A 26,138-nucleotide genomic window follows, 5' to 3' on the forward strand; every position below is an offset into this window, starting at 1 on the left:
ATAAATATTGCCAGGGTAATGTGCACAAAATCAACGCGACATGTTGAATAAGATAGGATTGTAATCCCTTGTGTGGAGCACATGGAATGATCATTTAAGTACAGCAACAGATATTGGAGCAGCTTGATAGACCTTTGATGCTGCAAATGGAAGTTCCAGAAGTGAAATCACAAAGTTGATAGGCAAGAGTACAAATGGCAAAGGTGGGTAAACCACATGCTAAATTAATTGTAGAAGAGGCTTAAGGATTTTAATTGTTTATATGTTATAAATGAGACTTTGTATCTAAATTCTACTGGGAAAGCACTCCAAATCATGACTCAAAGGATGTTATTCTTACGTACCTAATTTTTCTTTAGCAGCTCCATTTATGAAATTGATATCCTCCCCAGGTAATAATTCCAGTTGTTCCTGACATGCAGAAAAATCACCACATTCAAAACTACCGAGAGCCCTGTAACAAGAATCACCAAGGCATTAGATCCGTCTCATCTGATCATTTTGGCAGATTGAGCTTCAGTCTGGTTATTTTTTATAATTGTAATATTCTTCCAAATGGAGATGCCATTGCCTTTCAAAACATGCATTGTTCACGCACATTGATTGTATATACAATGTATAAATTAGACATTACACTTTCAAGTTGCTAACCTGATGTAGTTTAAATCAGCCTTCATGTGAATGGATGATCCATTAGTTCCTTTCTTCAAGGCTAATGTAGAATTTTGCCATTCCTCCACAGCTGGCCAGTCAGTTAATGAAATATAACACTCACAAGCTTTGTTTGCCAAATAATTCACTACTTCAGGGGATGTATCACTTTGCTTTGTAAGAACAGTCTTCTTGCTTTCAGCTATTAAAAGAAAGTTATATTAGTGATAGCGCCAAGATGCAATGTACAAGTGGTGCACAGGATGTGGGTTTGGTAGATTAATTGAAAAAATTGATGTTCATATAGTTAGAATGTAATCTACCCAAGCGGAATACGAGATGCTGTTCCTCCAGCTTGCATGTGGCCTCACTCTGGCAACGGAGGCGGCCCAGGATAGGTCAGTGTGGGAATGGGAAGGGGAGTTAAAATAGTTAACAACCAGCAGATACAGTAGGCCTTGGCAGACCAGGTGCAAGTTTTCAGCAAAATGTCACTGAGTCTACGCTTGGTCTGATGTCAAGGCAGCCGCAACAGGAATATCGAATGTAGTAGATGAGGTTAGAGAAGATGCACTGGAAACTCCCTCCCCTGGAAGGATTGCTGGGGTCCTTGGATGGGTGTGAGAGAGGATGTATATGGACCAAAGGTAGACATAAAATGCTGGAGTAACTCAGCAGGTCAGGCATCTCTGAAGAGAAGAAATGGGTAACGTTTGGGTTGACACCCTTCTTCAGACTGATGTCAGGGGAGGGGGTAGGACAAAGATAGAATGTAGTCGGACACTAAGACTAGTGGGAGAACTGGGAAGGTGGAGGGGATGGAGAGACAGCAAGGGCTATCTGAAGTTAGAGAAGTTAATGTTCATACATCTGGGGTGTAACCTACTCAAGCAAAATATGAGGTACTGTTCTTCCAATTTGCGCTGGGCCTCACTCTGACAATTGAGGAGGCCCAGGACAGAAAGGTCAGATTGGGAATGGGAGGGGGAGTTGAAGTGCTGAGCCACCTGGAGGTCAGGTAGGTTAAGACGGACTAAACGGAGGCGTTCAGCGAAACAATTTCCGAGCCTGCGCATGGTCTCGCCGATGTAGAACAGTTAACACCTGGAACAACGGATACAGTAGATGAGGTTGGAGGAGGTGCAAGTGAACCTCTGCCTCACCTGGAAAGACTGTTTGTGTCCAGATTTCAACCAGCATCTGCAGTTCTTTCCTACACATGTATGTGGACCAGCTCCATCCATGAGCACAAGATATTGCAGAGAGTTTTGAACGTAGCCCAGATCATCACGCAAACCAACCACTCTTCCATCGACTCCATCTACACTTCATGCTGCCTTGGCAACTCCATCAGCATAATCAAGGACCAGTCTCACCCCTTCGTCCCTCTCCCATCAGGTAAGCGATCCTGACCTCCCATCTACATCGGAGACCTTTGAACTATCTTTAATTGGACTAAATGTTAAACCCTTGACAGCTTGATTGAAATCATGTATGGCCTTTTCTTTGAATGCACCTTGGTACACTAACTCCTAAACTACACTAAGGTGTTACTTCTCCTGTGGTTGCAGGGTAAAGTACCTAGGGGATGGGGATGGTTTGGTAGCAAACGGATAAGTGAACTATGGAGCTGTGGAAGGAGCAGTCTCTGTGGATGATGACAGGGACAAAGGATGAGAAGATTTGACATACGTCAGGCTGTTGTTTATAGACTACAGCTCGGCGTTCAATATCATCATCCCCTCCAAGCTGGTTACCAAGCTCACAAAACTGGGTCTTTGTGCATCTCTCTGCAATTGGATCCTCGATTTTCTCATCAACAGTCTGTTTGAATGGACAGAAAAACCTCTTCCTCAATAACAATCAGTACGGGAGCAGCTCAAGGCTGTGCACTCAGCCCCCTGTTCTACCCTATTCTCACGACTACGTAGCCAGACACTGCGTGAACTTCATCTTCAAGTTTGCCAACGACACCACCGTTGGACGAATTACAGATGGTGATGAGTCAGAGTATAGAAATGGTGCCAGCACAACAACCTGGCTCTCAATGTCAGTAAGACCAATGAACTGATTGTGGACTTTGGAAGAGGAAGGACGAGGACCCAAATTCCTGTTTATATCAACAGAATATATGGTGGACAGAAACAAAAACTTCAAATTCCTGGGCGTTCATATTTCCGAAGATCTTTCCTGGACACAGCATACTGAATTATAAAGAAAGCACATCAACACCTCTACTTCCTGAGAAGGCTACGGAGATTTGGTATGTCAGAGAGGATTCTCTTGAACTTCTACATGTGTACAGAAGAGAGCATAGTGACTGGTTGCATCACCGCCTGGTTCGGCAACTTGAACGCCGAGGAGTGAAGACTGCAAAATGTTGTGAACACTGCCCAGTCCATCACCGGCTCTGACCTCCCCACCATCGAAGAGATTTACCGGAGTCGCTGCCATGAAAAAGGCACCCACACCACCCTGGCCACACACTCATTTCACCCCTGCCATCGGGAAGATGGTACAAGAGCCTGAAAACGGTAATGCCCAGGTTCAGGAACAGCTTCTTCCCTACAGCCATTCGGCAATTAAACACTACAACCTCTAATAAGCTCTGAACTACATAGACTATTATTGTACTACTATTTTGTTTATTTGTGTGTATGTATGTGTGCATGTGTGTGTGTATGTATATATATAGATATATATATGATCTAAATATGTGCATATTTGAGAGTTTGTGTAATTACACACAGCTTTTTTTCCTCTCTCGTTAATTATATTTATAGTGTACTATGTTTACATATTCTGTTGTGCTGCTGTAAGAATGTCATTGTTTTATTGTCACATGTCCCAGATAGAACATTCTTGACTGGTGGTGGGATCATGTTGGAGGTGGCGGAAATGTCAGAGAATGAAGTGTCGGATGCAGATGATGGTGGTGTGAAAGACGAGGACCAGGGGTACTCTATCCTTGTTCTGTCTGGGAGAGGGGAACGAGAGCAGACCTACAGGATGCGGGTGAGGGGTCCATCTATGACAGCCAAGGGGGCAATCTGTTTACTAAAGAAAGAGGACAGATTGGATGCCGTAGAATAGAAATCAGCTTGGGAGCTGATTTGGCAAAACAGAGAAATTGAGAGTAGGGAATAGCATCTTTGAAAGAGGCAGGGTGGGAGCAGGTTTAGGCCAAACAACTGGAAGTGGTGGGTTTGTAGTAGTCATTCGTTAATAGCCTGTCCCTGTGATGAACAGAGATCAAGAAAGGGGAGAGAGGTGTCCTCCCACCTTGACTATTGCAAAAATGCTATCACCTACACTCAATTTCTCCTCCCAAGTCAAGATGAGGTTTTACATTCAAGGTGTCCTTTCGTCAGTAAACCTGGTATCTTTCACCTGCCTGCTCCCTGGCCCATAGTTCTTGCTACCCCACCGACCAAATAGAATAAGGAAGTTTCCTGGTCTCGTTTTTCACCCCACCAGCCTCTGCATCCAATACATAATTCTCTGACATTACTGCCAACTTCAACCTGATCCCATTACCAGTCACATCTTCCCATCCCCATCCCTTTCCACAGATTTCCTCCTCCGCAACTCCTTAGTTCAGTCATCCCTTCCTACCCACACCATCCCTTCTCTAGGTACATTCCCCTGCAACCGCAGGTGGTGTAATACCTGTCCCTATACCTCCACCCTCGCATCCATCCAAGAACCCCAGCAGTCCTTCAAGGTGAGTGTTACATGTGCATCTCTATCTACTTCCTCAGTAGATATCATATTCTACTTGGGCAGCTTACAACCCAGTGGTATAAACATTGAAGTCTCCAATTTTGGGTAACCTAATCCCCTCCCTAGTCCCGATCCGTGACCATATCACTCCCGTCCTTTACAAACTCCACTGGCTCCCCATCCCCCAGAGAATCCAGTACAAAATCCTCATGACCTACAAAGCCCTCCATAACCTGGCCCCATCCTACCTGACTGACCTCCTCCACAGATACACTCCCACCTCCACCCTCCGCTCTGCTGCTGCCAACCTCCTGCCCCCCCCCCCCCCCCCCCCCATCCGGACCAAACTCAGATCCTGGGGGGACAGGGCTTTCTCCATCGCTGCTCCCACCCTCTGGAACTCACTACCCCAAACCGTCAGAGACTCCTCCTCACTCACCACATTCAAAACATCACTGAAGTCTCACCTGTTTAGCACTGCCTTCAACCACTGACCGTCACCTCACCTTCTGTCTCCTTTTTCTGTTCGTTTACTTATTTATCTATTTATTTTCTTCTCTATGTTCTAGTAATCCCTGTAAAGCGTCTTTGAGTGTTTGAAAAGCGCTATATAAATGTAATGCATTATTATTATTATTATTATATGCAGTTCCTTGTTTCTTCACTTAATTTCCCAAACTAGTCCACCAGCTCCAGCACATTATTTGGACATCAGACTTCCAAAATAGGATAATACTCTAAGCTCCATCACAGCAAGCAATCTCCAAGTGGGCAAAAAAACACTGATTCAACATGATGGCCTCCTTGACAGTATGCAACTCATGAAAAACCTGAGCCTAGGTTTGCTGAAACGGGCAGGGAAGCCCCAAGCACTTGGAATCTCTCCCACCCAAATAAATGGACGTCAAGCCCAGCAGTTGAGAGACCAACTGCCCCACCAATGGCAAAATCTGTGGATCCTGCATTGGAATAAGTCATTTCAAAACCCAAAGAACTGTAATCTTCAATGCTGAAAGAAAGCCTATGAAGGCAAGAATTAAATAGTATTCTAGCCTCAGTCTTATAAAAAACTATGAACTTCTATAGCTCTTTAAACATTATAGGCTATTCATTATTTTTGAAATGTATCCAAAAGGGCATTTCTATTGCCATATGTTAAACATCCCTTGTACTGGTCATTTTCAGATTTACAATGTTAACAGAGGCTGGTCAACCAGCCTAAAACTATGCCACTCAAAGTCAGAGCAAGAATAGTCACCAGCGCTTTCATTAATTATTGTATTAAGTAAAAGTATTAGATATATACAAATCGAAGGTTTGCAGCATCTGCAGTTATTTTCTTACACAGATATATACAAATCATTCACTCACCGTTCCCTGCATGCTTAGGGCTGGCAAAATTACCACCGCTACTGCTGTTAGGTACTTTGAGAAGGGATTTGTCAAGGCCTTTAATGGAGCAGTCTACCCCTGTCATGGAACACAGCTGTTCCTGGTATTCATTTGCTGCCTTTTCAAATCTGAAGCAATAAACAGAATGCAAAAATGTTGGTTTTAAATGTCATTTCAAACAGAATTCTCCAGAATAAAGTACCAAATTATCCCTGGCCGAGCAACATGACAGGAAAATCAAGGTGGTCATGCCATAATCTACATTACATCTTTAGTCTTTCGAATTTCAAGGAGCTTCTCAATACCAGGCAATGAAATCACTAAGATAGACACAAAGTGCTGGAGTAACTCAGCAGGTCAGCATCCCTGGAGAATAGATAGGCGATGTTAAGGGTCGGGACCCTTCTTCAGACTGATAGATGTCCCAGTTACTAGCCATTTTAACTCCCCTTCCCATTCCCACACTGACCTTTCCCATTCCTACAATGGGCCATCTCTATTGCCAGAGTGAGGCCCCACGTAAAGTGGACAAACAGCACCTTAAACTTGGGCAACTTTCAACCCAATGGTATGAACGTTAAATTCTCCAATTTCAGATGGAACCCCCCCCCCCCCCCCCTTTTCCATCCTCTTCCCTGCGCCCCACTTGGTTACGCACCCATTTCCCTTTCCCTTCCTCGTTCCGTCTCCTTCCACCTGGATACCTTTCCACTGGTTTCACATTTCGCTCCTTCTCTACCCTTTATCTCTCAATCTTTTCATCTCAACTCCTTGTCCACCTGCCAATCAAAAACACTTCACTTGTATTCACGGATCACTTGCCAGGCTTTATCCTGCCCCCTTCACTCCCCTCGCACTAAGAATCTGAAGGGTCACGACCCAAAATGTTGCCTGTCCATGTTCTTCAGGGATGCTGCCTGACCCGCTCAGTACTCCAACAATGTGTTTCTTTCAATAAACCAGCATCTGTAGTTCCTTACATCTGCAAATCACCAGGAACCCGACCCGAAACGTCAGCCAGTCCTTCTCTCCAGAAATGCTGCCTGACCCACTGAGTTACTCCAGCATTTTGTGTCTACCGTCAATTTTAACCAGCATCAGCAGTTTTTTTCCGACACAAGGAGAGTTTTTGTTTTGTTTTACACATGTAGCCTTTAAATCTTTTAAATCCAAGTTATTACAAAGAACACAAGAAGATTCTCATGATATTCTATGATTCTAGCAAGTTATATTACAGCCTGTCATCGATATGAATGCAAACATTACACGATAGGCAAGACAATGTTAGCTTGGGTCAAAGGTGTGGATATTAAAATTGCCTTCTCCCTATAACCCCTGAAACCCTCAAAAATCAAGAATCTATCAATCTCTGCCTTAAAAATATTCATTGACTTGGCAGGCAATTGAACCATCCTCTCAACTAGCGAGCAGTCCTGAGCTACTATCTATCTCACTGGAGACCCTCGAACTATCTTTAATCTGACTAACTTGCACTAAACGTTATTCCCTTTATTACGTATCTATACACTGTGGACGGCTCAATTGTAATCATGTAGTCTTTCCGTTAACTCGTTAGTAAGCAAAAAAAGCTTCTTACTGCAGCACACTTAACAATAAACTAAACTAAAAAATGAATCAAATTACAAACTGCACATCTTATACCTTCCTTCAGCCTGCTGTGCTACAGTGTTTATCCACAGGAGATTCTTTGCCAGAATTGCAGAAGACCAGACAGCCATCCCTTGTATGGCCTCAGGGCAATTCAGTTCACATAGTGCTTCAACGATCATCATAACCGTCACCTCCGTTTCATTTCCCTTTGGAATAAGCAGAATAGTTTAAAACTATGACACATACCATTGGATGCAGAAAAATATGGAGGGCAAATAATATACTCAATGCTTTGAAATGCATTCCTACTCGTGGAATATGAGTAGTTGTTCCTACTGTGCACTGAAGATTTTTGAAATTCTATTTAGTAGAATATTTTAATCTACCACAATTATTTCTCACAACAGGCACTTAATATAATTGGTGATTATACCAAGTTGCCATAAAAATCTCTTGCAGAAGCATTGCTTAAAAGCATGCCATATTTTATATGCAGCTACTTGCCAATGATGTTTGTTTTACTTACCTGAGTTGCATTACTGTTCTTCATCTCTGTAAGCAAATCAAACCCATGCCTGACTGTCACAGCTGGCTGTCCAGCCAGTAATCCAACCCTCATTATAGCAACTCGAATTCGTGTTAACCAGTCTTGACATGTCTGCCGATTTGTGTAGAAAAAAGTCCTAATAACCTGTAATATATGATAATGGTTTCATAACTTAAATCACACAGCACTTAAGAACATAAAAATACACCAACTTAAAGATAAAAATTGATATTGACCTTTGGTGGTGCCATAAGTGCATTAGCACATCCTTCATATGCATTATACATCAACTTTTCAAGATTTTCCAAAAACTGAAGTAGAAGAACAAGTCTCAATTGGTTGCTAGTATGCCCATCATCATTGTCAGCTGTTGCCCACTGACTAATGTCTTGATCAGGGTTCAAAGTGTGTGCAGCCAGACTCCTAATAATACCTGTAATGTTAGGTTAAAGTTCCATTATTAATGATATACAGCTAGTAGATTGAGATGAGATTTCTTAATTTTAAAATCGTACATTCAACATCAATTGTACATTCAACATTCAACAGGCAGGCTTAGTCACATTTGAGACTCAAACAAAAATTAGATTCCCATTTGGTGACATTTTTAGATCAAATCCAGTAACAACATGAAAACAAACTTTTCTTGACAGGAAATTTCAAACAGCTGCAGGTATGTGAGCAGCAGATGTCCTGTGATATTGACCAGCTACAGAAAGGAGTGGAGAAATGGCAAAAGGAATTTAATCCAAACAAGAGTGAGGTATTGCATATTCGGTGTTTGAACGCAAAAGGGAAAGAATATAGTTAATAAAAGACCCTTAAGCAGCAATGATTTCCAGAGAGATCCCGCATCCAAGTCCATAGCTACCCAAAGGTGACAACAGAAGTATATCGAGTAGTAAAGCAGGTATGCTTGTCGTATAAGAAGATAACTGCAGATGCTGGTACAAATCGAAGGTTTTTATTCACAAAATGCTGGAGTAACTCAGCAGGTCAGGCAGCATCTCGGGAGAGAAGGAATGGGTGGCGTTTCGGGTCGAGACCCTTCTTCAGACTGAAGATATGCTTGTCGTCATTGATTGGGGTATTGAGTCAGGAAGTCATATAAAAAAAACTTTGGTTCAGCCGTATTTAAAGTATTACATAGTTCTGGTTGCCCCATTACAGGAAGGATGTGACGATTTTGGAGAATGCGCAGAAGCGGTTTCCCAGAGTGCTGCCTGAATTAGAGGGTATTAGCTACAAGTACTTGGACAAACTTGGATTGTATTGTTGGAATGTCAGAGGTTGAGGGGAGATCTGATAGAGGTATATATAAAATTATGTGTATAGACAGGATAGACAGAACCTTTTTCCTACAGTGGAAATGTCAGACTAGAGGGCATAAATTTAAGGTGAGAGGAGCAAAGTTTAAAGGAGATGTGCTGGGCAATTTTTTTTGACACTTAAGAGTGGAGAGTGCCTGGAATGCACTGCCAGTGGTGGTATTAGAGGCAGAAACAAGAGTGGCATTTAGGAGGCTTTTAGATAGGCATATGAATTTGCAAGGAATGGAGGGGTCACATGAAGGCACAGGAGATTAGTTTAATTTTGGGATCATGTTTGTTACCTTGCAGGCTGAAAGGCCCATTCCTGTGCTGTACTGTTCTATGCTCCATGTATTTAAACAGCAATTAATTAGTCATGCATTTATCTATTGATATAGAGGGAGGAAAGATCAGGAAGAAATATCAATAGGCCATTGGCTGTTCTATAATTCGATAAAATCAGTTGATGGAATCTTGCATCCTCCATTTTCTGTCCATTCTCCAAATCCTTGACATCACTGCAGTCTATACGTTGTCTCTCTCATTCGCTGTACATTGTACATTCAACAACGTTATCTCCATATTTGCAGACAGATGATTCTAGTTTGGCAACTTATTTAATATGTTTGTAATTGGAGTATTTAAGCCAATTATTCATTGAATTTTTTTTTAGATAGTATCCTGAAAGCTGTATTTAACTGTCCACGTTGATTGATCCAAATATGTTACTAGCTTACAAACCACAGGAAATGGCAACCCCAAGATAAGATTGCTCACGACAAACAAGATTGTAGAATAACAAATTTATCACTACCTTCAATCGTCTGGAATGTATCCTGTGCTCTGCCCAATGGTGTCCTTAGTTTTGAAAGCACTGTAAATTGTGCTGCTTCCCACACGGCCCACTGCCATAACACAGCCTCCGTTTTCAATAGGTTTCGAGGTATGGTCGACTGGTCACATTTGTCTAATCTCTGACAGCTGTGAAACAATCTTTCCAGCCAATGATCTTTGCTGAAAAGAATACAAACATTTTTACATCAATTTCACATACTATTAATCTATTATAATGTACATTGAAACATTGTCAGCTCTCTTAAAAATAATGTACTAAGTTGGACCAATACACGACAAATTATGCAAATCAAAATGCACAGATTTGAGATGGGTTTAGAAACTAATATTAAAATTTACCCAATTCTATGGCAACTTCCATACAAAATGAAACTAATAAGATCAGAGAAGTCCTGAGGGTGAAATGTGTTACTTGGAGCCTTGCTCATATGACTACTTATAGCCGTTGAGATCCCTTGCACCTCTGTGTGATTGTTGTTACTGTAAAAACAAAAACAATATTTTACAACCAGCAGCCAATTTCTCCATTATGCATTTAAATTATACAATTACTGTATACAATTTTCATTAAAACTACATGGAGCAGAGGAATAAATCATTGTCGTGTTCATAATAGTATGCAGAAGCTTCGCTCTTCTGAAGACACAGAACTTTCATTTTGACATCTTTAAATATGTTTATTGGTCTTTAAGCTTAACATTAATTGATTTTTTCATTGGAAATTCTTGCTATTGAGGGCGTGCAGCGTAGGTTTACTAGGTTAATTCCCGGAATGGCGGGACTGTCATATGTTGAAAGACTGGAGCGACTAGGCTTGAATACACTGGAATTTAGAAGGATGAGAGGGGATCTTATCGAAACGTATAAGATTATTAAGGGGTTGGACACGTTAGAAGCAGGAAACATGTTCCCAATGTTGAGGGAGTCCAGAACCAGAGGCCACAGTTTAAGAATAAGGGGTAGGCCATTTAGAACAGAGATGAGGAAAAACTTTTTCAGTCAGAGAGTTGTGAATCTGTGGAATTCTCTGCCTCAGAGGGCAGTGGAGGCCAATTCTCTGAATACATTCAAGAGAGAGCTAGATAGAGCTCTTAAGGATAGCGGAGTCAGGGGGTATGGGGAGAAAGCAGGAACGGGGTACTGATTGAGAATGATCAGCCATGATCACATTGAATGGCGGTGCTGGCTCGAAGGGCCGAATGGCCTACTCCTGCACCTATTATCTATTATCTATAACAAAAACTAAATATCCTTGTTCACCTCTGTTTAAAAAAGATCATTGACTATTATTACAACAAAATTAACTATTAGGTTTGGTTGTTTCCTCAAAACTTTGTTCTTACAACCAGTTGGAACAAGGATGAATTGGAACAGAATGAAACTCCGGTTCGATTCTGACCACGGGCGCCGTCTGTACGGAGTTTGTACGTTCTCCCCGTGACCTGCGTGGGTTTTCTCCGAGATCTTCGGTTTCCTCCCACACTCCAAAGACGTACAGGTATGTAGGTTAATTGGATGGGTAAATGTAAAAATTGTTCCTAGTGTGTGTAGGATAGTGTTAATGTGCGAGGATCGCTGGGAGGCGCGGACTCGGTGGGCCGAAGGGCCTGTTTCCGCGCTGTATCTCTAAATCTAAAATCTAAATTTAAATAGGCTGATGCCGGGCAGAGATTGAGAAAATGGATTCACAACTGACCAGACAAGAACTAAGAGGCAATTCGATAAAGCAGAGTTATGACTTTTAACCACAAAATGCTGGAGTAACTCAGCAGGTCAGGCAGCATCTCGGGAGAGAAGGAATGGGTGACGTTTCGGGTCGAGACCCTTCTTCAGACTGATGTCAGGGAGGCGGGACAAAGGACCAGATACATTTAATCTTGCATATCGCATATATTAACGATTTTCAGTGGACAATCCAGTTTCTTCAAGGGCCAGGAATTTCTAACAGTTAGTTTTCATTTAGCAACAGGTAGATACAGGTGAGGGAGGTTTTGATTGGCAGATGGGTGGACAAAGGCTAGATATAAACAGGAGACAAAATGATGTAAGATAAGGAGTGAAGAGTGGAATGTAAAGCCAGAGGGAGGGATAACGGTGGAAGGGGATTGGGGCAGAAATGGGTGAGTACCGAGGCGGGGTGGGGTTGTAAAATTCACATCTTCATATCACTGGGTAAGCTACTCGAGTGGGATCAGCAACCCAAGGATAACAACTCCTTGTTTTGCATTGCAATATCCATTTTGTTATTTAATCCTTCCCGATTTCCAGCTCATTAGACCATGCTTTTTATTTATTACTCCCATTTGTCACACCTTAAAAGCTAGACATCTCTAACTTGTGCCACTTCTGATGAAAAGTCAGGAACTAAAACTGGCTTCTCTATAAACGGATGCTACCAAGCCGAGTATTTCCAACACAATTTCATCTTGAACAAAATGGAAGATATTCTTTGCACAATTTTTTAAATTTTGTTGGTTGGTTCAAACTCCTAACAATTAAGTAGAAACATAGGCATGCATCTGTAAAACTAGGATGCAAAATCCTTAGTGTAAATGACAACAGATCAAGTGAATAAATAGCCAGCCACTGCAATTTAAAACGAAATTTGGAGAAAAAAAAAGATCGGAGGATCTCAGCAGGTCAGCAGCATCTGGGGGCAATTGGACTGTCAGCGTTTAGGATCAAGACACTTCCTCTGGACTGAAAGAGTGGACAGTTCCCTATATGCTGGACATGTCCTCTCCGGGTGAGGGGTGAATTGGTGGAAAGGGTTAGGGAGGAGGGGAGGTTTGGTGCTGATGAACGTCCAGAGTGGTTTACAACAATGATTTGAGGAATGAGTGGATTAGCACATGATGAGCACGTGACAGCACGGGGCTTCTACACGCTGGAGTTCAGAAGGTTGACAGGGACATTGAAACTTACAGCATAATGAAAGGCATTGAAAGAGTGGATGTGGAAAGGATGTTTCCACTGGTGGGAGTGTCTAGGATCAGAGATCATAGCCTCAGAATTTAGAAAGTTGAGGAGGAACTACTTTAATCAGAGGGTAGTTAATTTGTGGAACTCATTGCCACAGAGGGCTTTGGAGACTAAGTCAGTGGATATTTTTAAGGCAGAGATAGACAAATTCTTGAGCCATGTTTGAATGGCGGAGTAGACTCGATGGGCTGAATGGCCTAATTCTACTCCTATAACTTGTGGTGGTGAGATAACCAGAGGCTGTGACGTGTTTACAGGAGGTAATTAGTCACTGCAGATGACGGAATATGACGGTAAAGGAATTTAAAAAAGGGAGGGTGGAATGGGCAGATGAGAATAGGATGGGCCGGGTGCCTGATGGGAAATGCACAATTGGATTGGGTGGGGAATGAGTGGGGGCAGGGTGTTATGCAAAGGGATATGGGTAGCAGGCATGTGAGCGAGGTCAAAAAAGAGGAAAAGAGCCGAGCGCTTTGGCGAGGCGTACAGTCGGGTAAAAAAATTGGGGAAATTTTGAAAATTTACACACAAAATTGCCAGTTTCAAGCCTCTTTTAGTAAATTTCAAAGTAAAAATGGACATTACAAAATAATGTGAATATGCCACTGTATACTAATAACATTATTATTTTTATTAATTTAGTTATATAATCTTGCACATAAATTTAATATTTACTCATCACAGTTCCACCACTGATTTTCTGGCACTCTTGGTTCCAGAGCCATGCTGGTTTATCCAGCCAGTCAAGGAACTCGGCTAAGGGGATAGATGTGCTGGCTCCAACTGGGCTGGAGTTCCAGTGCCCCGGCCGCAGGTTGCAAATTCAACCCACCGATTGGCCGTGGAAGTCCCGATGAGGTCGAGATTGGCTGCCTTGTCTTTCCAGGTGCCACATTTTCGGGGAGACTTCCAGGGCTGGGGGATTTCAAGTGGGCTCTCATAATTTTGTCCGGATTTCAATGATTAGCGGCTATTTCTCACGGAACCCCTAGCGACCTCTAGCGGAACCCTAGTGTTTATTTTCTTTTTTTCCCTTTTTTTTAAAATCCGATTTCTCCGTTGGTAAATGCGATTTTGGCAAAGTGAAAAACGCAGAAATCATGCAAAAAGTGCGGAAAATTGATTTTAAAAACGCGGAAATCAGCGGAAACCCAGAAAATTCACATGCCTGGGTAGGAGGATCTGAGGATGAGGGACTGAGGGAGGCCATTGAATTGATGTGTTATTGAAATGACACGCATCCGTGTACTCCAGGTGTCCAAGGGAGACAGTTGCCTGATCAGCCTTTGGACTCACTAATACAGAAAAGGCCACATAGAGCACTGAATGCAATAGACGAGGTTCAAGAAGGTGCATGCAAATCTCTGCCTCACCTGGAAGAACTTTATGGGTCCCCGGATGGTGGCAAGGGTGAAGGTGTACATACATTAGACCACCCACAGTTGCGCAGGAAAGTGCTTGGGGAGGGGGAGGGATTAACAAACCAGGGGGTCAGAGAGAATGGTCTGTATGGCAAGTAGAGATGGGAAGCTGTCACAAGTGGTGGGATATTGTTGTAAATTGTAGAAGTGGCAAAAAATGATGTGCTGGATGCCAAAGCTAAAGGGGTAAAAAGCAAAGACCAAGTGGACTACCCCGATTCTGTCTGCTGAGGAGATTGGGGGAGGAGCAGGTGTGCAGGAAATGGAGATGTAGGTGAGGGCATGACCATTCAAAGTGGGGTGGAAATCCTTTCCTGAAAGATGATGTCTCCAAAGTCCTAGAGTAGAAGACCATGTGATGAGGGGGAGAAACAGAGAAAGGACTGGCAAACAGGATATAATCCAGGTACCGACCGGTAGGAGTCAGTGGTTTTGTAGTTTAGTTGTAGTAAAGATGAAAAGTTGTAGTAAAGTTGTGTGACTCTGTCTTAAAGTGAGATTTTACTGATTTAATATGCACCGTAAGTATGCTTGTTTCAATTACATATGCAGTTTAAAAACTCGGATTTACTAGTCTAGTTATATTTAAAATCAATGTTAACTAATATTTAATAGTCATCATACCTTAAAGCAACATCCAGGGGAATAGTCTTCAAAAGTTTCCCAAAAGCCTGCCTTACACGAACTCCACAATGGACTAACTGCACTCGGCATACATCTACACATCTACAAACAAAATCAATATTAACTGCAATTTCAAATAATTAAAAAATCCATACAAATAAATGCTCAAATAGTGAGAATTCTACCTTTGCAGAAGGTCGTTTGGCAAGGATGTAGAAACAGTCTGTAGGCTGCTGCAGGCTTGTAAGCAGATAGAAGTATCTTCATGAACAGCTGCATTTAAAAAAAAAAGCAGGATAAGAGTTCCAACTTTTAACAACATGGCAATTTAATTATTAAGCAATAGAATTCTTACCATTTGATAACAATCCTTTGCAGAACTTGTGAAAAGACGAGAGTGCAAATAAGGGAGCGTAAGTTTCTGATTTCTTCATTAAAACTGTTACTTCTAATGCCCAGGTTAGTAATAATTTCCTGACACAAAAAAAACAGGTTTCCAAAGTGAAAGCTAGAACAATGTTTTTCTGCGTTCAATAAATTACAACAAAATCTATTAAATATACATTTATTCTTCATTGGAAAGCAAATCTGCTTTACCTTGCATCGCTATTCAAGATATCTTTTGTGAGCAATGTTCCTAGAAGATTCAGAATGATGGGAAAGTGTTTCTTAGTTGCCATGGTGACAGTGCTGATCACGGCTCCATCAAACAGAGAGGGCGATGATGTACTTAGACTGCTAGATATGAAATGGTCATGTCTGTAAATAGAACAAACAATTTTTAATGTGAATCTGAATGGGATTTTGTGAATGCATCAAAATTGCCAGGGCGGCACGGTAGCGCAGCGGTAGAGTTGCTGCTTTACAGCGAATGCAGCGCCGGAGACTCAGGTTCGATCCTGACTACGGGTGCTGCACTGTAAGGAGTTTGTACGTTCTCCCCGTGACCTGCGTGGGTTTTCTCCGAGATCTTCGGTTTCCTCCCACACTCCAAAGACGTACAGGTATGTAGGTTAATTGGCTGGGTAAATGTAAAAAAATTGTAAAAATTGTCCCTAGTGGGTGTAGGATAGTGTTAATGTACGGGGATCACTGGGCGGCACGGACTTGGAGGGCCGAAAAGGCCTGTTTCCGGCTGTATATATATGATATGATATATGATATGATATGATATGATAAGTTCTTTCCACAGGTTACATACTAAATGGACAACTTTTAATATTTTTGTGAAATTTCTAAATATAGTACAGGTGATCTCTTTATTTACCTATAAAGTTTTACGGTAGAAAAAGTTAAGACTTTGGTGAACGTATGCCAAATACCATAAGTTGGCAATTTTCCACTGCACCCAATAAGCTTAAACAGTTTAATCTACCCATCAGTCCTAAACTTCCAATATGTTTTTTGGCATGCCTTAATTTATTTTGCTGACCAATGGTGTTGTTTAGAGATACAACGTGGAAACACGCCCTTTGGCCCACTAAGTCCACACCAACTAGTGATCACATGTACACTAGTTATATCCTACACACTGGGGACAATTTTCACAAGCCAATTAACCTACAAACCTGCGCGTCTTTGGAATGTGGAAGGAAACCAGAGCACCTGAAGGAAACCGACCGAGTCATTGGGAGAACGTGCAAACTCTGTACAGACAGCACCCATAGTCAGGATCGTACCCAAGTCTCTGGTGCTATAAGGCAGCAACACTACTGTTGAGCCAATTTCTTAATACACTAAACTAATATTTCCCAACCAATTTCAAGGACAACTCAAAAACAAAATTATATTTGCCATGACCAGCCAAAGCTCACCATACCTTGTACAATGGGAATATAAAGTGTACAGGACTCCATACTGGATGGCAGGATAATGAACTGCAAGGTATGCATGTACAACGGTAAGATTATCGCTGAGGAGGGCAAACATTGTAGGAGAAAGAGCCCACATCTGCAAAGAAAAGCCACGGGGCATTGTTGAAAATAATTCCATTTACAAAGATATATTTTTGAAATTTCAAAATATGTCATTTTTTATTTCATACAAAATTAATGAGAGTATACTTACACCAATCAAAGAATTTTTTGCATTTCCAATTGTAGTAAGGGCACTTAAGTCAAATAGTACAATAAACTCTGCACTCTCTTCTTTGAAAGTAATGTCCGTGAAAGATTCATGGTGTATCTCTGAACAGACAGAAGGAAGTGCCAGGTTTTGAAGGAGACTGTTCAGTGCACAAGTAATTTCCCCCAAAATCAGTTTGTAGGCAGTTTCTAAAACAGGAATATTCTTCAGGCTTAATACAGCTTGATATACAAACTGTGCTGCTGATACAACCTATATAGGAATAAAAAGTTCTGTAAAATATAATTTCATAACTATTTTTCAAAGTATCTCAAATAATATAAAAATGCTGTACATTTCTAGAAATATTTTTAATTTTAACTTTTGTTTAAAGAAGTCCCAAGTGTTTGTTGAGTGCAAATGATGAATTTAACAGCTGGCAAACCTGGGGCAGGGCCTCCCCAGCTGCCAAAGTAACTGGTGAAAGCAACAGCTGTCTGTACCAAAGAAACCCCTGTACTGCACTGAGCCAAGTCAGTGCTGGGAACCAGGCCCCCAGCAGAAGATCATGCAGTTGATCCCAGTGCAGTCTGATTGCAAAAGGCCAGTAATTTCAACACAATGGGAGGGTACCACATGTGTGCTGCTCATCTGAAGCCATAGGAAATACTCAAATCATGCAGCATCCGTGGAGATCAAGTTTTTCTCCTTGTGCTGTCTTCACATGTTATTTCTAGTATTTCCCTTTTTACTGCAATACCAATTCTTCTGTCTGCAGATGTACAATATTCAATTCAAATATAACCTTTTTTGTTTAAAAACACACAAGAATGAAACTCAAAACATTATAAATAGACCATAAAAAAATCATAATATTACAAGCCTTATATTTGAATATAGTCTATTGTGAAATGAAATTAAAGCCTTCAGCAATGGCTTTAAGAAAAAAAATCATTAAGGCAACCATCAAAAAGGGTGCTTATAAATTATCAAAATAATTCTCATCTATCCTTAGCCTTACCTCCTTTTCCCTATGAAAGCGGAGCTGAAGTAGCTTGGAATCTGGTGAAAACAATTTTTCAACAAATGATGCTGGCAATTTTGTATTTATTTGTTCCACAATCTGAAAAAAATGTTTTGGTATTTATACAATTTATTAAAACGCAGGAGAATTGTCCTAAAAGATTAAACAAATTGCTCATTAGTAACACTCTTGCCGCTGAAATCAGAAGATTGCTGATTCAAGCTCCATTTCAGATTTGAGCACAGTAGTCTCAAGTAAAGATATTAGAGCAGAGCAAGATAGACCACTCGACCTTAAAAACCGTAATATGTCATGGCGCCATTTTAGTAGGCAGAAACATTTAAAAAGAAAAATAACAAAAATCTGTGAGTTGATAGATGATATATATTCTACATTTTAATGGTATCATCACACATACTGTTCCCCCAAAACACTGAGTACACTGTGAGAGGCATAGCGAACCGCGGGTTTTACCTACTAAAATGGCGGATGTTACGCTCCTTTGCGTACTACACTTTAGTATAGGTGATTTCAACGGAGTGGTCCATCTTGCTCCTCTAGTATCTTTGGTATCAAGAGACTTACTACAGGGAATCAGGCCTGCAGCATCCACGCTAACCATCACGTACCTACCGACACTAACCCATTTCCTGCACTTGACCCTTTGCCTTCTATGTCACTGCATTCCTAGTGTTCATCTCAATCCTACACTACTGTGCAAGTGCCTGCTTCCACCATTCCCTCAGTAGAAATAAAATGTTCCTCCCCTCTAAATCCCCTACCCCTTACTTTAATTCCGTGCCTTCTCATTTTAAACTTCAAAGAGAAGTTCCGCGTTAAGTGCCCCACGTCCGTCAATTTTGCATAACTCATTCCGCCTCCTCCTCTTTGAGGAAAATGATCAGTCTATCTCGTCCCTTCAACACCTCTCCATTACTTAAAGACTCCAGGTCAAGCAACATTCTGTTGAATTTCCTCAACACCTTCACTGCGATCACATCCTTTCTATAGTGAGATGACGAGACATGCACAGAGTATTGCAGCAGTGGCCTATCTAACTTTTTATATAAAAGCAAAAACCAAAGTCCTGGAAGGAACTCAGCAGGTGGGGTAGCATTTGTGGAGCCAAACGGACAGATAACATTTCAAGTCACATTCTTCAGAATAAAGAAACATCTACATCCCTCCAGAAATGCTGCCTGACCTACTAGAGTTCCTCCAGTACTTTGATTTTTTGCTCGATAAATGGCATCTGCAGTTCCGTGTCTCCTTAATGTTTCATACAGCTGTACCATTACTTACCTGGTTTCATACTCTATTCCCTGGCTAATAATAGGTATCCAGTATGCCTTACCCAGCTTATGTACTGATACTATTACCTTCATGAATCCTTGAACATGAACGTTGAATAATGCTTTCATTTGCTGTGTAAACCACAGTCTTATTATTCCTCCTACAATGCATCACCTCACTCTTTCAGTTTACAGAAATTAAAGCCACAATCTTTAAGATATTGAATTGAGTCCATAGTTGCGCTCCCAGATCCTTGCAAGCTTTTCTCTTGAAAAGTGGGGGATTTCTGATATTCGGGCCAAAATCTACAACCCACCCCACCCAACATCACAGCAACCATATGGACCTTTATCTCATTTTAATCCAGAGATGTGGTGGACACATTTTTGAAGTTTCTCTTCAACAGTCGGAACATTTCCAAATACTTCACTGGCTGTGCAAAACATCGGGGTATTTTAAGATTGTGAAACATGCTAAAGAAATACATTATTTTCTTGAAATAAATGTTAAACATTGAGTTGAGGGTGAAATCGTATCACTAAAGCTAATCACATTAACTGGTTCAGAAATTTATGCTAGAGACTCACCAGGGTCAACAGGTTCAAGACAGAGATGATATACTCAGCACCAAACATTTGACAACCATCCAGCTGGTCCAACCCATAATTAATGGTAATCTCACAATGTTTGGCTATGTCTGAGTCCATGCTTCCCAACAAAACACAGACACACTCATTTGCAGCTGTCAAAACTGCCTCAGAAAAGAAAACTTGTTTCGCTGTGGTCACACAATTCACTACTCTGAGCAGGATCTAGAGTTAAAAGAAATACACAAATTTAAATAGGCAGTGCAAATTCAGTAAATAAGTAGTGATTTGTGAACAACTTATGGTTAGGAGCTCAATTAAAAAAACTATCAACTTTATATAAAACAGGTTACTACTTATTCAAGAAGGGTCTCGACCCGAAACGTCACCCATTCCTTCTCTCCCGAGATGCTGCCTGACCTGCTGAGTTACTCCAGCATTTTGTGAATAAATCAATTTGTACCAGCATCTGCAGTTATTTTCTTATACTACTTATTCAATGACAGCCATGTTGACACCTCCCATCAACCCCCCCCCCCCCATCATAAAGTCTCAGATTTAAAAAAAAATCTAGGCAGACCCTTTTAAAAAATTGAATGACTAGTTCCAAATAACATTTTCCATGGCCAGTGACAATCGATGAAAACAAAAAATTGCTCTGAACACATTCTTACATCTGTCACATAAGCCTCGGTGATTGGAGGTCCTCGAATCGGGCTGAAACGCTCTCCAATACTTCTTACTACAGTGCTGAACACTCTGAGTAGTGCTGCTAATTTTGGTAATGAGACTGAAGGTGGTGGAATGTCCTCATCAACAACATCACCAGAAGCCACATTACTGAGATCCTGAAAGTTAAAAAACAGAATTTGATCATTTTAGAGCTGTAAAGGAAGCAATCTTCTGGACATTATAACATCTAGTGTTTGAAGACTAGTCATTTTTCACCTTTGCAATCCACAGCCAAAACTGATAAGATTTCATTATACATCCAAGTCATGTCGAAAAGTAATTCCTGCCGCAGATGAATCTCATTCGCTGCAACTGCTCAATACTTATGAATGAGAAGCACATCAACAAATTAACTGCAATTTTGTTTAAAGATGTGAGTAACATATGAACAAGCAGGAATAGGTCATTCTACACCGCCAGTCGGCATCATTAAATTTGATTGTAAGTGTACCTGGACTTTCAGAAAGCCTTTGATAAGGTCCCACATCGGAGATTAGTGGGCAAAATTAGAGGACATGGTATTGGGGGTAGGGTAGTGACATGGATAGAAAATTGGTTGGCAGACAGGAAACAAAGAATAGGGATAAATGGGTCCATTTCAGAATGGCAGGCATTAGTGACTAGTGGGGTACCGCAATGCTCGGTGCTGGGACCGCAGCTATTTACAATATACATTAATGACTTAGATGAAGGGATTAAAAGTAACATTAGCAAATTTGCAGATGACACAAAGGTGGGTGGCAGTGTGAAGTGTGAGGGGAATGCTACGAGGATGCAGGGTAACTTGGACAGGTTGTGCGAGTGGGCAGATGCTTGGCAGATGCAGTTTAATGTGGATAAATGTGAGGTTATCCAGTTTGGTGGTAAGAACAGGAAGGCAGATTATTATCTGAATGGTGTCAAGTTAGGAAAAGGGGAAGTACAACGAGATCTGGGTGTCCTTGGTCATCAGACACTGAAAGTAAGCATGCAGGTACAGCAGGCAGTGAAGAAAGCTAATGGAATGTTAGCCTTCATAACAAGAGGAGTTGAGTATAGGAACAAAGAGGTCCTTCTATAGTTGTACAGGGCCCTAGTGAGACCACACCTGGAGTATTGTGCGCAGTTTTGGTCTCCAAATTTGAGGAAGGACATTCTTACTATTGAGGGAGTGCAGTGTAGGTTCACGAGGTTAATTCCCAGGATGGCAGGACTGTGGTATGTTGAAAGACTGGAGAGTAACAAAGTCAATACAGAAACAAGTGTTCTGAACTTAAAGAAAGGTAACTTTGAGGGTATGAGGCGTGAATTGTCCAAGATAGACTGGTAATTGATGCTGAAAGGGTTGACGGTGGACATGCAATGGAAGGCATTTAAAGGTCGCATGGATGAACTACAACAAGTGTTCATCCCAGTTTGGCAAAAGAACAAACCAGGAAAGGTAGTGCATCCGTGGCTAACAAGGGAAATCAAGGATAGTATTAAAACAAAAGATGAAGCATACAGATTAGCCAGAAAAAGTAGCATACCAGAGGACTGGGAGAAATTCAGAGTCCAGCAGAGGAGGACAAAGGGCTTCATTAGGAAAGGGAAAATAGATTATGAGGGAAAACCGGCAAGGAACATAAAAACTGACTGCAAAAGCTTTTATAGATATGTCAAGAGAAAAAGATTAGTTAAGACAAATGTAGGTCCCTTGCAGTCGGAAAAAGGTGAATTGATCATAGGGAACAAGGAGATGGCAGACCAATTGAACAAATACTTTGGTTCTGTCTTCACTAAGGAAGACATAAACCATCTGCCGGAAATAGCGGGGGACCGGGGGTCTAATGAGATGGAGGAACTGAGGGAAATCCAGGTTAGTCGGGAAGTGGTGTTAGGTAAATTAAATGGATTAAAGGCAGATAAATCCCCAGGGCCAGATAGGCTGCATCCCAGAGTGCTTAAGGAAGTAGCCTCAGAAATAGTGGATGCACTAGTGATAATTTTTCAAAACTCCTTAGATTCTGGAGTAGTTCCTGAGGACTGGAGGGTAGCTAATGTAACCCCACTTTTTAAAAAGGGAGGGAGAGAGAAAACGGGGAATTATAGACCAGTTAGCCTAACATCGGTAGTGGGGAAAATGCTAGAGTCAGTTATTAAAGATGTGATAGCATCACATTTGGAAAGTGGTGAAATCATCGGACAAAGTCAGCATGGATTTACAAAAGGCAAATCATGTCTGACGAATCTTATAGAATTTTTCGAGGATGTAACTAGTAGAGTGGATAAGGGAGAACCAGTCGATGTGTTATATCTGGACTTTCAGAAGGCCTTCGACAAGGTCCCACATAGGAGATTGGTGTACAAACTTAAAGCACACGGTATTGAGGGTTCAGTGTTGAGGTGGATAGAAAATTGGTTGGCGGACAGGAAGCAAAGAGTAGGAATAAACGGGTCCTTTTCGGAATGGCAGGCAGTGACTAGTGGGGTACCGCAAGGCTCAGTGCTGGGACCCCAGTTATTTACAGTGTATATTAATGATTTGGACGAGGGAATTGAATGCAACATCTCTAAGTTTGCGGATGACACGAAGCTGGGTGGCAGTGTTAGCTGCGAGGAGGATGCTAGGAGGCTGCAGAGTGACTTGGATAGATTAGGCGAGTGGGCAAATGCATGGCAGATGCAATATAATGTGGATAAATGTGAGGTTATGAGCGAATGGTATGTTGGCATTCATAGCAAGAGGATTTGAGTTTAGGAGCAGGGAGGTTCTGCTGCAGTTGTACAGGGCCTTGGTGAGACCGCACCTGGAGTATTGTGTGCAGTTTTGGTCTCCTAACCTGAGGAAAGACGTTCTTGCCTTAGAGGGAGTACAGAGAAGGTTCACCAGATTAATCCCTGGGATGGCGGGACTTGCATATGAGGAAAGACTGGATAGACTGGGCTTGTACTCGCTGGAATTTAGAAGACTGAGGGGGGATCTTATAGAAACATATAAAATTCTTAAGGGGTTGGAGAGGCAAGATGCGGGAAGATTGTTCCCGATGTTGGGGGAGTCCAGAACCAGGGGTCACAGCTTAAGGATAAGGGGGAAGTCTTTTAGGACCGAGATGAGAAAACATTTCTTCACACAGAGAGTGGTGAGTCTGTGGAATTCTCTGCCACAGAAGGTAGTTGAGGCCAGTTCATTGGTTATATTTAAGAGGGAGTTAGATGTGACCCTTTTTGCTAAAGGGATCAGGGAGTATGGAGAGAAGGCAGGTACAGGTTACTGAGCTGGATGATCAGCCATGATCATATTGAATGGCGGTGCAGGCTCGAAGGGCCGAATGGCCTACTCCTGCACCTATTTTCTATGTTTCTATGTGACTGGCCTTGTATACTCTGGAATTTAGAAGGATGAGAGGGAATCATATTGAAACATGTAAAATTATTAAGGGATTGGACACGCGAGAGGCAGGAAACATGTTCCCGATGTTGGGGGAGTCCCGAACCAGGGGCCACAGTTTAAGAATAAGGGGTAGGCCATTTAGAACGGAGATGAGGAAAAACCTTTTCACTCGGAGAGTTGTGAAGCTGCGGAACTATGGATCCCCTGGTGCTTTCAAGAGAGAGTTAGATAGAGCTCTTAATGAAAGCGGAGTCAAGGGATATGGGGAGAAGGCAGGAACGGGGTACTGATTGTGGATGATCAACCATGATCACGGTGAATGGTAGTGCTGGTTAGAAGGGCCGAAAGGCCTACTCCTGCACCTATTGTCTATTGATTATCAAGTCAAGTCAAGTCAATTTTATTTGTATAGCACATTTAAAAACAACCCACGTTGACCAAAGTGCTGTACATCTGATTAGGTTCCAATGGGAAAAAAAATGAAACATACAGTAGCACGCAAACAGTTCACAGCGCCTCCTCAATGAGCCTCAAACGCTAGGGAGTAGAAATAGGTTTTGAGCCTGGACTTAAAGGAGTCGATGGAGGGGGCAGTTCTGATGGGGAGAGGGATGCTGTTCCACAGTCTAGGAGCTGTAACCGCAAAAGCGCGGTCACCCCTGAGCTTAAGCCTAGACCGCGGGATAGTGAGTAGCCCCAAGTCGGCCGACCTGAGGGACCTGGAGTTAGAGAGGGGGGTTAGAAGATTTTTGATGTAGGGGGGGGGGGGGGGGGAGTGTCCATTTAGGGCTTTATACGTGAATAGGAGGAGCTTGAAGTTGATTCTGTACCGTACAGGGAGCCAGTGGAGAGAGGCCAGAATCGGGGTGATGTGGTCCCTTTTACGGGTACCCGTCAGGAGTCTCGCTGCGGCGTTTTGGACCAGTTGCAGGCGGGACAGGGAAGATTGGCTGGTCCCAGTGTATAGGGAGTTGCAGTAGTCTAGGCGGGAGGAAATGAAAGCGTGAATGATTTTTTCTGTGTCATCGAATTGGAGGAAAGGTTTGATTTTAGCTATGGTACGAAGTTGGAAGAAGCTGGCTTTTACCACAGCGTTGACTTGCTTATCAAATTTTAATGCAGAGTCAAATATCATGCCGAGGTTTTTGACATGCGGTTTGACTAGGCAGGATAGACTTCCAAGACTGCCTGTTATCAATTTGATGGAGTCGGGGGGGCCAAATAGGATGACCTCAGACTTGCTCTCATTTAATTGGAGGAAGTTCTGTGCCATCCAACATTTTATGTCCTCAAGGCAGTGTGAGAGGCTGTTTAAATTTGACTGGTTGTTGGGTTTCAGGGGGAGGTAAAGCTGAGTGTCATCGGCATAGCAGTGGAAAGAAATGCCGTGCCTTTGAATGATTTGGCCAAGGGGGAGCATGTATAGAGAGAAGAGAATGGGGCCTAGGCTCCAGCCTTGTGGAACTCCGCAGGAGAGGCTAGCTGGAGCAGAGGAATAACTGCCTATGTTGATGGCGAAACTCCTATCTTTGAGGTACGAAGCGAACCAGCTCAGGGCAGTGCCATCAATGCCAACCGCGTACCGGAGACGGTCAATAAGGATGGTGTGGTCCACTGTATCGAACGCTGCGCTGAGGTCGAGAAGGAGCAGGATTGCACAGTCGCCGGTGTCGATGGCGAGAAGCAGGTCGTTGTGTACCTTCAACAAGGCAGACTCTGTGCTGTGGTGGGCTCTGAAACCTGACTGGAAACTTTCCAGGATGGTGTTTTGGTGCAGGTAGGGCACTAATTGGTTTAGAATTGCCTTTTCAAGGACTTTTGACAGGAATGGCAGTTTGGAAATGGGTCTGTAGTTGCTAGGCAAGGTGGGGTCTAGGTTAGGTTTTTTTCAGCAATTTGTTTGCAACCCGAGTCCTGGATTCAATTCTGCTCATCATTGTTTTTCATACCCACTCATTAAAATCATCAGC

At 42.1% G+C, this 26,138-nt stretch overlaps 1 protein-coding gene across 1 annotated transcript in view; it reads right to left on the minus strand.

Moving 5' to 3' along the window:
• The window catches only part of smg1 (SMG1 nonsense mediated mRNA decay associated PI3K related kinase), a 126,185-nt gene that overhangs the window by 77,195 nt on the left and 22,852 nt on the right, over nt 1–26,138 (minus strand). The window contains exons 10-26 of the mRNA XM_078417527.1: nt 20,759–20,932; nt 20,085–20,309; nt 18,202–18,303; nt 17,184–17,453; nt 16,936–17,066; nt 15,714–15,875; nt 15,472–15,590; nt 15,302–15,389; nt 15,117–15,218; nt 10,429–10,569; nt 10,049–10,248; nt 8,161–8,357; nt 7,904–8,068; nt 7,429–7,583; nt 5,746–5,894; nt 652–853; nt 345–454 (exon numbers count right to left, since the gene is read on the minus strand). Coding sequence (XP_078273653.1) covers nt 345–454; nt 652–853; nt 5,746–5,894; nt 7,429–7,583; nt 7,904–8,068; nt 8,161–8,357; nt 10,049–10,248; nt 10,429–10,569; nt 15,117–15,218; nt 15,302–15,389; nt 15,472–15,590; nt 15,714–15,875; nt 16,936–17,066; nt 17,184–17,453; nt 18,202–18,303; nt 20,085–20,309; nt 20,759–20,932 — 2,692 coding nt within the window. The remainder of the gene's footprint in view (nt 1–344; nt 455–651; nt 854–5,745; nt 5,895–7,428; nt 7,584–7,903; nt 8,069–8,160; nt 8,358–10,048; nt 10,249–10,428; nt 10,570–15,116; nt 15,219–15,301; nt 15,390–15,471; nt 15,591–15,713; nt 15,876–16,935; nt 17,067–17,183; nt 17,454–18,201; nt 18,304–20,084; nt 20,310–20,758; nt 20,933–26,138) is intronic.

The sequence above is a fragment of the Rhinoraja longicauda genome, chromosome 21 (genome assembly GCF_053455715.1).
Source record: "Rhinoraja longicauda isolate Sanriku21f chromosome 21, sRhiLon1.1, whole genome shotgun sequence".
NCBI classification, from domain to species: Eukaryota; Metazoa; Chordata; class Chondrichthyes; order Rajiformes; family Arhynchobatidae; genus Rhinoraja; species Rhinoraja longicauda.